Consider the following 14,346-nt stretch of genomic DNA (forward strand, 5'->3'; position numbering starts at 1 on the left):
CTCCTCATCTCCTCACTCCTCTCTGGCTGTTTCCCCTCTGCATTTAAACAAGCTGCTGTCATCCCACTGCTCAAGAGACCTACCCTTGACGCCACCTCTCCTCAGAACTACCGCCCTGTCTCCCTACTCCCCTTCCTCTCAAAAACTCTCGAAGTCAGCTCTCTGCACTTCTTTCACGATGGGGCGAATGGCTTCCTCTCGTTTGTAAACTTTCTTATGTTCAGGACTGGAGTTGCCTAGTCTAGCCTCAGATAATTTAGCATTGAAAATAGCATGGGGTAGTCTTTTGTAGTGGTTTTAGTAAATCCCCATGAAGAAGTAACAAGTTTATTACAGAAAATCATAAATACAAGTTTTGCAGAAAGACGATAGGTAGGTCTTATTAATTGGAAGTGATTACATCTTATTAGAATAGTTGTACAAAATAGTTTACCACATGCACAATAATTTACATAGAGCTAAGTTTGTTGCAGATGTTGAAGTATTTTGTGTTAATTGCTGCTGGTCTGCATTCTATAGGCAGCAGATGTTTATCAAAGACATTGTTTTAAGTCCTTAATCAAATTCCTGAGCCCCAAAACACACAACCTTTAAACTGTGTAACTGTTTAAGCTGATAAAAAATCCTAGAAGGCAGTGGCTCAATTAATTAATGTAAAGGCAATAGCTGATTGAATAATTCTAAAGAAAGTAGTCGATTTAAATAAACAAAAGACAATAACTGATTGAAGTAACCTCTCCGACAGAAATGCATTAGGAACTAATAATTAAAGTAGCCACCAGAATTGGGAGAGCAGATTTACACATATTAAACATTTAAATAATTACATTATTTTACAAAGGTGACTGCGCCTCCCCATACTTTAACAATACAACAATATGTTTGACAATTGTCTGTCATTGCTCCAGGAGGCTCACTTTGACAAAGCTTGAGAACCCCTGCTATAAAGCTGTCCTCTCTACCAGCACAGCAACATCATACAGTTTTTGCTTACTGTAATATAATTTAATTGATTGATGTTATCTTCAGGGCAAGTACAACGTGTCACACAAATACAGCATTTTCCTTCCTGAGGAGCAAAGTAATTTCAACCACATTTGGTTACATAAATTTGACTAAAGTAGGCTGTCATGTCTCTGCCCTAATGTACGTCCATAGGTAGCCCTTTGGGGAGAAAATATTGACACTCAGGGTGATACACATGAGGATTGTGTATTAGCCACCTGACAGGATAAGTCAATAATAGGTATAGCATGGTCTCCAACAAGACAGGACAACATTACAGGACATTAAAAATTAATGTATTCATGTCATTTAATTTAGCTTAATGATATTTGCAAATCATGTGCAGAATAGCACTACTACTGCAATAAATATACTGCACATCAGCTCACTATTTCAAAATATGACCACATACTGTCAGAGATAACTCTCCAACTGTGATCATAAATAATGTAGTAAAATGAAGAAAGAAAGGGAATGAGGTGACGTTTTTGAACTAAATTCACACTAAAGGAATGTATATTATCTTTTAATTCCTTCTAGACTAAGTGCACTTGTTGTGACAGAATGACATCCATCGTTGCGTTTCTAATAATGACTTTTTCTAGCCAAAGAATCGTTATAGCCTTTTAGAAGCATAAAACAGAAACTATTCAATATTTAACAATTAATTGAGCATTAATTTAGCAATTTAGTTAATTTACATTAACTTTCAACATTCATGCAGAATGTATAAGCTTTTATATCATATGCAAGAAAACATGTGTGATCCACTGTGTACGTCATTTTAACAATAATATATATAATTACACCGATCAGCCATAACATTATGACCACCTGCCTAATATTGTGTAGGTCCCCCGTTTGCCGCCAAAACAGCCCTGACCCGTCGAGGCATGGACTCCACTAGACCTCTGAAGGTGTGCTGTGGTATCTGGCACCAAGACGTCAGCAGCAGATCCTTTAAGTCCTGTAAGTTGCGAGGTGGGGCCTCCATGGATCGGACTTGTTTGTCCAGCACATCCCACAGATGCTCGATTGGATTGAGATCTGGGGAATTTGGAGGACAAGTCAACACCTTGAACTCGTGATTCATCAGACCAGACCACCTTCTTCCATTGCTCCGTGGTCCAGTTCTGATGCTCACGTGCCCATTGTAGGCGCTTTCGGCAGTGGACAGGGGTCAGCATGGGCACCCTGACTGGTCTGCGGCTACGCAGCCCCATACGCAACAAACTGCGATGCACTGTGTGTCTGACACCTTTCTATCAGAACCAGCATTCACTTTTTCAGCAATTTGAGCTACAGTAGCTCGTCTGTTGGATCGGACCACACGGGTCAATGAGCCTTGGCCGCCCATGACCCTGTCGCCGGTTCACCGCTTTTCCTTCCTTGGACACTTTTGATAGATACTGACCACTGACAAAATGTTCACTTGCTGCCTAATATATCCCACCCACTGACAGATGCCATGCCATCTTTTAGTGTATGGGAGTGTGTTGATGCACAAATAATGTGACACTGGTGTAATGGTCTTCCTCATTGGAATATCCTGTATGTTTTGTGATGTAAAATTAAACTCTGCTGCCTGCAGCACTGAATGAGGGGAAATTATCAAATTATAACAACAAGACACATCTCAGCTGCTTTGCTTCATAATTATGCAAACTATTACGTCACAACCCCTGTGGCCGTAGAATGAGGGAGTGAGCTGTGAGATCTCCTGCATAAAGAAAGAGACTCTGCTCCTCAGCATGACAACACTGAAGCACCCAGAGACGCCATGAAGACTATGACCATCCTGTTCATTGTTGGCGTGCTCTACAGCAGTGAGTGAAACCTGTGACAATTCATCATCAATAACTGTGTATTGGGCCTAAATGGATTGATTAACAGTGGGATATTGAGCTGAGAAACAATGTAGACTGGTCCAAAAGAACAGCCATCAATGTGAAGATAACATTGTAAACAAAAATTAAAAAGAGCTCCTATAATAGACAGCCCTAAAAATATGCAATGTTGAGTTGAGGTGATGTTATGAACTGCATTTCTCTCCCTGTGTGTCTGTTTGAACAAGGTCACTGTCTCGCGGCCTTGCTGTGATACGGTACTGAGCCACAGTGCAACCCTGATACCCAGAGAGACAGAGTCTGAAAAGAACCAGTTCTCTCCAGCAATCTGGGCTCGATACATCGTACAAACCCCCCTTTTATTAAACATTACGTAGCTTTAATTCTCCAGGTTTAACCATATCTGGGTTTTCCTAAGTTGTCAGGCAGAAACCGAACCTGCACTCATCCCGGGACAGACGTGGGCTGTTCTCTGTCTCTCCTGTCTGCTCTGCATAACAGTGCCTGTAGTGTGTGACTTCTCTGAGACTGTTCTTCAGATCACCTCTTGAACCTCTTCCTTGCAGCTGCATGGATTAAAAACCTTTGATTGGAAACATACATCTCTCTCCGATTTCTTCGACTCTTCACGATGGTTTATGTAGCTTTTTGGAAACTCTATACAGACCCCCGCATAAAGAAAGCCACCCATCGTGTCTGTGTCAGTCTAGTGCTGTATTGATCCCACACTAATCTGCTTTCAATGCTTTTCTTTTCAGTTTCAGCTGTAGGTGCACTGGCTTACGATGCAATGGGTCCCAAAGAGAATCCAATCTTCGGGTTTTATTTAAATGGGAAGTGAGGTAAGTAGACTGAAAAGTTGACTAAATATTATTATTATTATTATTGTTATTGTTATTTTTATGCTTTATCTGCATCAGACGACTTTAACAGTGGTTCCTGCGGCTACAATTAACCACAATTCTCAATTTCACAGAAAAAGGTGTTTGTTTGCTGTTGTTATATGTAATAAATACAAAATGTACAAAAATATGATTTTTACATAGAGACCTAATGAACTGCATAGCTGTTTTTAAGTTATTGTGTTCAGAGTTGGAAATTAGTTCTCAGGTGGTTCAGGGACCTTGCGTTTTATTATTATTATAACCTATTTGTCTGTGCCTTTCTTTTGCTAGAGCTCATCGGAGGCTGCAGTCATCAAGACCATTCCAGCCGTGCTCTGTTGAACCGAGAAACTGTGTAACAGCCTGTATACTGGAAAGAGTGAGAGGCTGTTTGACTAAATAAAATCCCTGTCCACAAAGCTGTGTCGTTACCAGTGCTGAGACCATTGTCATTGTCATCACACAACATTGTGCAGCCTTTTCAAAAACAAACAAGGACTTCTTAATTGCTGTCCGATTGCTGGAGAAACTCTGGCCAATTTGATGTCATGGGTGTACTTTGTCAAAGTCACACTGAATATTACAATTTATGCAAAGTGGGGTAATTATCTAGATAAGATTATAATTCCCTACTCTGTGAGATGTCTCCCCCCACACCTCCTCAGTTTGACATAAGGCGGGACTTGCGGGCTCTGGATAAAGCAGTGTAATCAGGGTCCGAAATTCACACCCGCCAAGTGCCAAATGCAGGTAGATTTTCCGTTTGGTGAGTAAATCTCAGAAGATTATCCACCACATTGGCGGGTAAGTGTTTGTACCAAAGTAGTAATGTAATAAAATATCTGGCATGATGGCTCGGAGGAAACTACTCAGGTTTGCCAGCCACAGACCAGTTTCGCAGCACTGTTTACTGAATGGGACATCAGTATGTTCTCAGATTAGCACCATAAGTAACGAATTCAAAATAAAAAATATTGTAACCAAAAAAAAAAAAAAAAAAAAAAACTGAAGTTGAGATCAAAAATAAAAGTATCGAAAGCAAAATGTATAGAATTGTAAATAAATAAAAAAAATCTCAAAAGCAAAAAAAAAAAAAAAAACTTGAAACAAATAATGTTAAATCGAGAGCAAAACTCGACCTGATAGAGTCCATTTCTCCGCCGCGCTCGCCTGCAGGCCCGGTCTGTGGGTGCGACGCTGCGAGCCTCGCTTTCGCCACCGGGTTCTTTGCTTTCCGATTTGTTTTTTTCTGGTACGAGTGGTGGTGACAACAATGGAAAAAGATGTGACCTGCTCTTGTTTGGGACCCAGTTAGAGCCCCAGACGCCTGTCCTTCAGGTGACGTCTGTTTCAGGACCCGAGAGGCAGTGGTTAGCCCTGATTTTCATCGTTTGTACACGGCATCCAGAAAGTATTCACAGCGCTTCACTTTTTCCATATTTTGTTATGTTACAGCCTTATTCCAAAATGGATTAAATTCATTATTTTCCTCAAAATTCTACAAACAATAACCCATAATGACAACGTGAAAGAAGTTTGTTTGAAATCTTTGCAAATTTATTAAAAAAAAAAAAAAACATACTTTGTTGAAGCACCTTTGGCACCAATTACAGCCTCAAGTCTTTTTGAGAATGATGCTACAAGCTTGGCACACCTATTTTTGGGCAGTTTCTCCCATTCTTCTTTGCAGGACCTCTCAAGCTCCATCAGGTTGGATGGGGAGCATCGGTGCACAGCCATTTTCAGATCTCTCCAGAGATGTTCAATCGTGTTCAAGTCCGGGCTCTGGCTGGGCCACTGAAGGACATTCAGGACATGTCCTGTAGCCACTCCTTTGTTATCTTGGCCGTGTGCTTAGGGTCGTTGTCCTGTTGGAAGATGAACCTTCACCCCAGTCTGAGGTCCAGAGCGCTCTGGAGCAGGTTTTCATCAAGGATGTCTGTACATTGCTGCATTCATCTTTCCCTCGATCCTGACTAGTGTCCCAGTTCCTGCCGCTGAAAAACATCCCCACAGCATGATGCTGCCACCACCATGCTTCACTGTAGGGATAGTATTGGCCAGGTAATGAGCGGTGCCTGGTTTCCTCCAGACATGATGCTTGCAATTCAGGCCAAAGAGTTCAATCTTTGTTTCATCAGACCAGAGAATTTTGTTTCTCATGGTCTGAGAGTCCTTCAGGTGCCTTTTGGCAAACTCCAGGCGGGCGGTCATGTGCCTTTTTCTGAGGAGTGGCTTCCGTCTGGCCACTCTACCATACAGGCCTGATTGGTGGAGTGCTGCAGAGATGGTTGTTCTTCTGGAAGGTTCTCCTCTCTCCACAGAGACACACTGGAGCTCTGTCAGAGTGACCATCGGGTTCTTGGTCACCTCCCTGACTAAGGCCCTTCTCCCCCGATCGCTCAGTTTGGCCGGGCGGCCAGCTCTAGGAAGAGTCCTGGTGGTTCCAAACTTCTTCCATTTACGGATGATGGAGGCCACTGTGCTCATTGGGACCTTCAATGCTGCAGACATTTTTCTGTACCCTTCCCCAGATCTGTACCTCGATACAATCCTGTCTCGGCGGTCTACAGACAATTCCTTGGACTTCATGGCTTGGTTTGTGCTCTGACATGCACTGTTAACTGTGGGACCTTATATAGACAGGTGTGTGGCTTTCCAAATCATGTCCAATCAACTGAATTTACCACAGGTGGACTCCAATCAAGTTGTAGAAACATCTCAAGGATAATCAGCGGAAACAGGATGCACCTGAGCTCAATTTTGAGTGTCATGGCAAAGGCTGTGAATACTTATGCACATGTGCTTTTATTGTTTTTTATTTTTAATAAATTTCCAAAGATTTCAAACAAACTTCTTTCACGTTGTCATTATGGGTTATTGTTTGTAGAATTTTGAGGAAAATAATGAATTTAATCCATTTTGGAATAAGGCTGTAACATGACAATGTGGAAAAAGTGAAGCGCTGTGAATATTTTCTGGATGCACTGTATATGATGTAAAGCACTAAAACACTATCTTACATTAATGGGGGAACAAGAGTACATCTGTGATAAAGTACAAGACCGGTTGTAAAGACACACACTGAAAGTGCTCTTGGGGAAATCTCTGTGCATTTATCTATTCATTCATTTAAACATGTATTTGTTCAGTTTGGTATGGGATACGCTCTATACTTATTAGAACGAGGTAAAATATATTCTATTTAACTTGAAGATTTAATACATGTAAAACATTTGTATCTGATCTTCAAATAGTGTAATCAAGATGGACAGGAGCTGCTCCAGAATGGACAAGAAACAGCTACACAATCCATATCCACTCCAGAGCTGCGTGTTTCCCACACTGTGTGCAATAGTCCTGCGTGTTTCTCACACTGTGTGCAATAGTCCTGCGTGTTTCCCACACTGTGTGCAATAGTCCTGCGTGTTTCTCACACTGTGTGCAATAGTCCGGTCAGACTCCCTGCTCCAGCACTGTGCGAGCGCGCAGGCGCAGTGCGGCGGCCATGTTGCGATGCGCGCTGAGCGGCTCGCGGCGGTGACGAGGGGCAGGCCGAGCGCGAGCGGACCGGACCGGAAGCGGGGCAGCAGCAGTGGGGCAGGGGCATCAGCGGGGCATCAGCGGGGCAGGTAAAGACGGCAGCGGGCAGTCAGTGCAGACATTGCAGAGACACCGCGATACCCCCAGGAAGGAGGCGCAGCGATGTGCCGCCTGCACTGCATTACAGACGCAGCCGGTCGGACGCGCCGAGGTCTGTGTCTCTGAAGCGCCAAAAGCACGACAACCCGGCGACAGCAGCGCCGCGCAGGTGTGTGTATCTGTGTCTGCGCATCTGTGTCTGTGTGTATCTGTGTCTGCGCATCTGTGTCTGTGTGTATCTGTGTCTGCGCATCTGTGTCTGCGCATCTGTGTCTGTGTGTATCTGTGTCTGCGCATCTGTGTCTGCGCATCTGTGTCTGTGTGTATCTGTGTCTGCGCATCTGTGTCTGTGTGTATCTGTGTCTGCGCATCTGTGTGTGCGCATGTGCGCATCTGTCGTCGTGCGTGCATGTGGTCGGGCTCTGCTGTGCTGAGACTGCAGAGGCTGTGAGCTCCTCTATAGCTGCTGCTTCTACAATCAAATGTCATTCGTTGACCACGACAGTCGCAAAGCGGCAGCGAGCTCTACTGTCGCGCAGCGTCTGCTCTGAGGTGTGGAGGGCGCATGTGGCCAGTCAGTATGTCTGGTTGCACTTTACAGCAGGCCTTGTGTCAGTCGCCGTGCCAGGCTGCAGGCTCCGCGGGGCTGCGGGAGGTGATCGCCGGCAGGTGCCACTGCGACGTGGTGACGCTACTAAACAAACGTGACGCGTCGTCAGCTGTGTTGACACGCTTGTGTGTGCAAATATATATGTACAAAGACGTAAAACTGCATGCGACACGACTGTAGCCTCCACTGTCCAGCTGACAGATGATAAGCGGATGATAAGCGGACACTTCACTGCTCCAGTGCAGCTGCCAGGCGTCCAGAGCCCAGAAACCCGCTGTCTCAGGGTCGGAGCAACGACACGCAGTTTCCTGAAGTAAATGAAGTCCTTCCTTTTTCCAGACAGGCGTTATAAATCTGTACAGACGCACTGCTGGCTGTATTGCATCCTCAGTGGTGCAGGTTTATTTCCAGTACAAAGTATTAGATATTAATATAACGACATATATGTGTATAATATTGATGGGTGTATGTGTGTGTTTGTGTGTAGGTGAAGTGTATAGGATCCCCGCAGCTGGCAGAGTAGGGGTCCGAGTCCAGCGCTCTGGCCCGAGCAGGAACAGCCTGCCCTGTTCGCATCTCCCCCTCCTCTCTGTCTCCCAGGAATGGATGAGTGCCTGGGGCAGCGAGCAGAGGCGGGCATTGCAGAGTAAGGGTGACGGGAGAGAGAGAGTGAGAAACGGGAGAACGGAGAGAGGGAGGGAGAGGGCAGTGACACAGACAGGGTGGAGGAGAGACAGTGAGGAGGGAGAGGGGGAGAGAGCAGTGGCCGGGCGCCATGGACCAGGATTACGAGAGACGGCTGCTGAGGCAAATCAACTACCAGAACCTGCCAGAGCACCCCCTGGCCCCGGTGAGATTGCACTGCACACACCGCACACACACAGCGCCGGTCATTACTGCACACTGCGGTCGAACACCACTGTACAGGACGGCGATCTGTATAAATGTTGACCAGGACAGAAGTTCAGGTGTAAGTTTACAGGATTTGTCCCATATGATACACAGCCTGTCAGAGCCCCTATTGCTAACAGTGTATCAAGACCCTCTAAAATCTGTCTACAGAGGCAGCACCATCACCAGCTCGTTAAGACTAACGAGCAAAGCAGCTCAGCAAACTGTAAAAGTAACATCATACAGTGAAGTGAACAGAGCCCTGAACACACACTGAAAATATCAGTCATTTAAAAAACTGCTGGACTTGACTGTACACCACTGGACACTGCTAGACATGTCTGTAAACCACTGGACATGACTTAACACCATGGGACACTGCTGGACACGACTTTACACCACTGGACACTGCTGAACATGACTGGACACCACAGGACACTGCTGGACACGACTTTACATCATGGGACACCACTGGACACTGCTGGACACGACTTTACACCAATGGACACTGCTGAACATGACTGGACACCACGGGACACTGCTGGACATGACTACACCACGGGACACTGCTGGACATGACTGGACACCACGGGACACTGCTGGACACGACTTTACATCATGGGACACCACTGGACACTGCTGGACACGACTTTACACCAATGGACACTGCTGAACATGACTGGACACCACGGGACACTGCTGGACATGACTACACCACGGGACACTGCTGGACATGACTGGACACCACGGGACACTGCTGGACACGACTTTACATCATGGGACACCACTGGACACTGCTGGACACGACTTTACACCAATGGACACTGCTGAACATGACTGGACACCACGGGACACTGCTGGACATGACTACACCACGGGACACTGCTGGACATGACTGGACACCACGGGACACTGCTGGACACGACTTTACATCATGGGACACCACTGGACACTGCTGGACACGACTTTACACCAATGGACACTGCTGAACATGACTGGACACCACGGGACACTGCTGGACATGACTACACCACGGGACACTGCTGGACATGACTGGACACCACGGGACACTGCTGGACACGACTTTACATCATGGGACACCACTGGACACTGCTGGACACGACTTTACACCAATGGACACTGCTGAACATGACTGGACACCACGGGACACTGCTGGACATGACTACACCACGGGACACTGCTGGACATGACTGGACACCACGGGACACTGCTGGACACGACTTTACATCATGGGACACCACTGGACACTGCTGGACACGACTTTACACCAATGGACACTGCTGAACATGACTGGACACCACGGGACACTGCTGGACATGACTACACCACGGGACACTGCTGGACATGACTGGACACCACGGGACACTGCTGGACACGACTTTACATCATGGGACACCACGGGACACTGCTGGACATGACTGTACACCACGGGACACTGCTGAACATGACTGGACACTGGACATGACTTTACACCACGGGACACTGCTAGACATGACTGTACACCAATGGACACTGCTGGACATTACTTTACATGACTGGACACTGCTAGACACTGCTGGACATGACTGTAAACCACTGAACATGACTTAACACCATGGGACACCACTGGACACTGCTGTGCACACACTGGAGGATGAACTCCTGGCAGCCTCCTCACTTTGTTTCTCTCTCTCTCTCTCTCTCTCTCTCCCTCCAGTCTGCAGGTGTGAACTCCCCGGCCTGTCTCCATAAGGCGGGCGATCGCTTCATCCCGGCGCGGGCCGGCTGCAACTGGAGCGTCAGCTTCCACACCATCAACGTGAGTCTGACCTCTGACCCAGACTATCCATTCTCCTGACCTGCAAACCCTCACACTCTCTGACCTTGAATGTCCTCCCTTTGCAACGGCAGTCCCCTGCCACGTGGCCATTCCTTCACACTGTGCTGTCTTGCTCTCCCTGCCGACCCCTGCAGGAAAACAGCAGATCTCCAAACCAGAACCGCAAAGCAAAGGAGGCGAGCCCAGACAGCGGGAAAGGTAGGGCTGCTGTCCGTCTGAAACATTCAAATATCAGATAGGTGGCACCGATCTCGAACAAGACACCTCTGCCCACAATGCAGGGGTTCCTGTTGATTCAGATTTCTTGTTCATCCAGACCAGCGTCCTGCCCGAACCCAACCAGTTATTGTGCTGGCCGTCCACAAAGTGTTAGTGGGGAAGAGGGCACTAACCATGTGATTTCAGAGGATTGGGTTTGATTAATATTCAAGACGATCCCTCCAGTCTTGAGAACCCGTCCCTGCTGTCCCCCAGATACAGTGGCCTACGCTGCGCTGCTGCGGAACGAGCTGCTGGGTGCAGGGATCGAGAAGGTCAGCGACCCCCACACCGAGGACCGCAGGGTCGCCCAGCCCGCGCAGGACACACACAACCTGTTCCGGGTGAGAGAGGGAGTAATGGAGGGACAGTGATGGAGAGGGGGACATGGCTGGCGGCTGCTGGTTTTCTAAAGACCTTCTTCTTCTTCCCCCTCTCTCTCAGTATGCCTTCAACACTAAGAAGGCCCCAGCTGAGAATGGCAATGAGGTCTCCCCGTACTCCCTGTCTCCCCTGAGCAACAAGAGGTCAGCTGCTGTGTGCGTCCGCCTGCCTTCCAGTGTCCCAGTCTGTCCGTCTCTGCAGGAGTGGCTGCTGTCCTCCATCTGTGTGTGTGTGTGAGCCAGACTAGATTCCAGTCCGGCCGTCTGTCCCTGCGTTTGTCAAACACGAGATTGTCAGTCGATCGGTTTGTCCTTCTGTGTGTCTAACCACATTAGATTGTTCCCAACGGTCTGTCTCTCTGTCTGTCTGTCCGTCTCCGGCTGCAGCCACAAGCTCCTGCGCTCTCCACGCAAGCCGACGAGGAAGATCTCCAAGATCCCCTTCAAGGTGCTGGATGCCCCAGAGCTGCAGGATGACTTCTATCTCAACCTGGTGGACTGGTCGGCGGGCAACGTGCTAAGCGTGGGGCTGGGGGCCTGTGTGTACCTGTGGAGCGCCTGCACCAGCCAGGTCAGTGTGGGGGGCAGTCAGATCGATCAGAGAGGGACTGTGAACGGGGCCGGCGTGACGGCACAGTGCCCCTCGGAAGCGGTGAGGGGTGGCAGCCGGGAGGAGCGGGGCGGGGAGGTTGCACGGTTGCGCTTGTGTGTGACCGGCCGTGTCTGTGTCTGGTGCCCAGGTGACGCGGCTCTGCGACCTGTCTGTGGACGGGGACTCCGTGACCTCCGTCTGCTGGAACGAGAGGGTGGGTCCGGCGCTGTAAACAACACACATCCCACGCAGCATGCACAGCCTGCACACACACACCTACACAACACGCTCCCAGGAGCCCGGAACGACGTGCCGCTCTCTCCCTCAGGGCTCTCTGGTGGCGGTGGGGACCCACAAAGGCTACGTCCAGATCTGGGACGCGGCAGCCGGGAAGAAGGTGACCTGCCTGGACGGACACTCGGCCAGAGTGGGTCAGTGTCCGTGTGAACGCTCTCTCTCTACCCCCCTCCTCCCTGTGTCCCCCCTCCTGTCTGTGTCTCACGGGCGCCCGCCCCCTCTCTCCTGTCCCAGGCGCGCTGGCGTGGAACGCAGAGCAGCTGTCCTCAGGCAGTCGAGACCGCCTCATCCTTCAGCGGGAATTGCGCTGCCCACCCCAGGCTGAGCGCCGGCTCCAGGGGCACCGCCAGGAGGTGTGCGGCCTAAAGTGGTCCCCCGACCACCAGCACCTTGCCTCGGGGGGCAACGATAACAAGGCAGGGACACTGGCGACTATCCGTCTATCCTTCCGATCGTCTGTCTGTCTGTCTGTCTCTTGTGATGTCCAGCTTCCTGTTTGAAGGCGCCTGCCTGGCTCTGAAAGCTCTCCGTCTCTCTCCACCTGCCTGTCTGTCCAGGCCTCCCTCTCTCTCTATCTCCTGACCTGAGACAGACCCCCTCTCCCCTCAGCTGCTGGTGTGGAACAGCTCCAGTATGGTCCCGGTGCAGCAGTACACGGATCATCTGGCCGCAGTGAAGGCCATCGCCTGGTCTCCCCACCAGCACGGGCTGCTGGCGTCGGGGGGGGGCACGGCCGACCGCTGCATCCGTTTCTGGAACACGCTGACGGGCCAGCCCCTGCAGAGCACCGACACTGGGTCACAGGTCTGCAACCTGGCGTGGTCCAAACACGCCAACGAGCTGGTGAGAGAGATGCACTGACACGCTGAGACGCTCACACACCAACACACTGAGGCACTGAGACACTCTCGCACACCGACACTGAGGCACCGAGACACTCTCGCACACCGACACTGAGGCACCGAGGTGCTCACACACACCAACACACTGAGGCACCGAGACACTCTCACACACCGACACTGAGGCACTGACACGTTCTCACACACCGACAGAGACGCACACAAACTGATGCACTGAGACCCTCACACACTGACTGAGTCTGCGATACTAAAACACAGACACCAATATTGAGGGTAGCGTTCACAACCACAGACAACACAAGCCAGGGGCCGAGCCGTCCTGCTAGCGTCCCGTTCTCTCCTGCGCAGGTCAGCACACACGGATACTCCCAGAACCAGATCCTGGTGTGGAAGTACCCCTCTCTGACCCAGGTGGCCAAGCTGACGGGGCACTCCTACAGAGTCCTGTACCTGGTGAGAGGGGCTGGAAGGGGCAGAGGGAGGTGGAAACTCGAGGGAGGTCAGATCTCTGTGGCCCGGGTCCAGAGAAAGGAGGGTACTGATCTCTGTGTCTCTGACAGGCCGTCTCGCCGGATGGAGAGGCGATCGTAACGGGAGCCGGAGACGAGACCCTGCGCTTCTGGAACGTGTTCAGCAAAACACGCTGCACCAAGGTGTGCACACAAACCACACACACACAGTCCCCACACACACAAATCACACACACGCAGTCCCCACGCACAAATCACACACAATCCGTGCACACACATACTCCTCACACGCATGTCTATGCGCACAGCCCTGCAGGACAGTCAACACACTGTATACATGGACTCATCACCGCTCTTATTATCATTAGAGTGACTATTCTTTTCCTTCAGGAGTCCAAGTCGGTGCTGAACCTCTTCACGCGGATCAGATAGAGCGGGGCTGGGGCACGAGCCTGTGTCCATCTGTCCACACAGACCCAGAGACAGCCTCCTGTCCTGAAGACAGATGGGCGGACAGGCTGTGTAGTGCTGGACACTTACAGCACCGGTCCAAGTGGGGCGCTGGAGCACAGCTGGGGCTCTGCGCACACGGACCCGGGGATCGGACGGACATTTTATACTTTTTATTATTTAAAACCAAAATCCAACTTTGGACATCAGCGACATTTTCAGTTTTTAATGAAGTGCATTGTAAACATTAAAACAATACCTGGATGATTTTAAGGATCATTTTAGTTGTTGTTTTTGTTTGGAGACACACAAACACA

The 14,346-nt window shown here is 49.2% G+C and overlaps 1 protein-coding gene and 1 long non-coding RNA gene across 3 annotated transcripts; both read left to right on the forward strand.

Annotated features, from left to right (window-relative positions):
- The first annotated feature begins 2,763 nt into the window (after positions 1-2,763).
- On the forward strand, positions 2,764-4,155 carry LOC136714804 (uncharacterized). The gene is made up of 3 exons (XR_010805051.1): positions 2,764-2,831; positions 3,611-3,694; positions 4,028-4,155. It is a non-coding gene; the product is annotated as an uncharacterized LOC136714804 (long non-coding RNA).
- Positions 4,156-7,271: 3,116 nt separating this feature from the next.
- On the forward strand, positions 7,272-14,306 carry fzr1b (fizzy/cell division cycle 20 related 1b). Of its 2 annotated transcripts, none has more exons than XM_066692349.1 (14): positions 7,272-7,547; positions 8,476-8,838; positions 10,597-10,698; positions 10,854-10,917; positions 11,194-11,321; positions 11,422-11,504; positions 11,748-11,931; positions 12,101-12,166; positions 12,281-12,383; positions 12,484-12,665; positions 12,859-13,092; positions 13,458-13,562; positions 13,670-13,762; positions 13,970-14,306. In XM_066692349.1, the coding sequence occupies exons 2-14, from the start codon at positions 8,764-8,766 to the stop codon at positions 14,009-14,011; spliced, it is 1,461 nt and encodes a 486-aa protein (XP_066548446.1). In that variant the 5' UTR covers positions 7,272-7,547; positions 8,476-8,763; the 3' UTR covers positions 14,012-14,306. The 2 variants fall into 2 exon arrangements, with proteins under 2 accessions (XP_066548446.1, XP_066548447.1); XM_066692350.1 differs by lacking the exon at positions 7,272-7,547 and adding an exon at positions 7,570-8,301.
- The last annotated feature ends 40 nt before the right edge of the window (positions 14,307-14,346 follow it).

This window comes from Amia ocellicauda, chromosome 19 (genome assembly GCF_036373705.1).
Source record: "Amia ocellicauda isolate fAmiCal2 chromosome 19, fAmiCal2.hap1, whole genome shotgun sequence".
Lineage (NCBI taxonomy): Eukaryota > Metazoa > Chordata > Actinopteri > Amiiformes > Amiidae > Amia > Amia ocellicauda.

Coding starts and splice junctions, on each gene's coding strand:
- fzr1b (XM_066692349.1), top strand. CDS start 8,764: ATGGACCAGGATTACGAGAGACGGCTGCTGAGGCAAATCAACTACCAG. Junction 10,699..10,853: donor TCAGCTTCCACACCATCAAC/GTGAGTCTGACC, acceptor CGACCCCTGCAG/GAAAACAGCAGATCTCCAAA. Junction 11,505..11,747: donor TCTCCCCTGAGCAACAAGAG/GTCAGCTGCTGT, acceptor CTCCGGCTGCAG/CCACAAGCTCCTGCGCTCTC.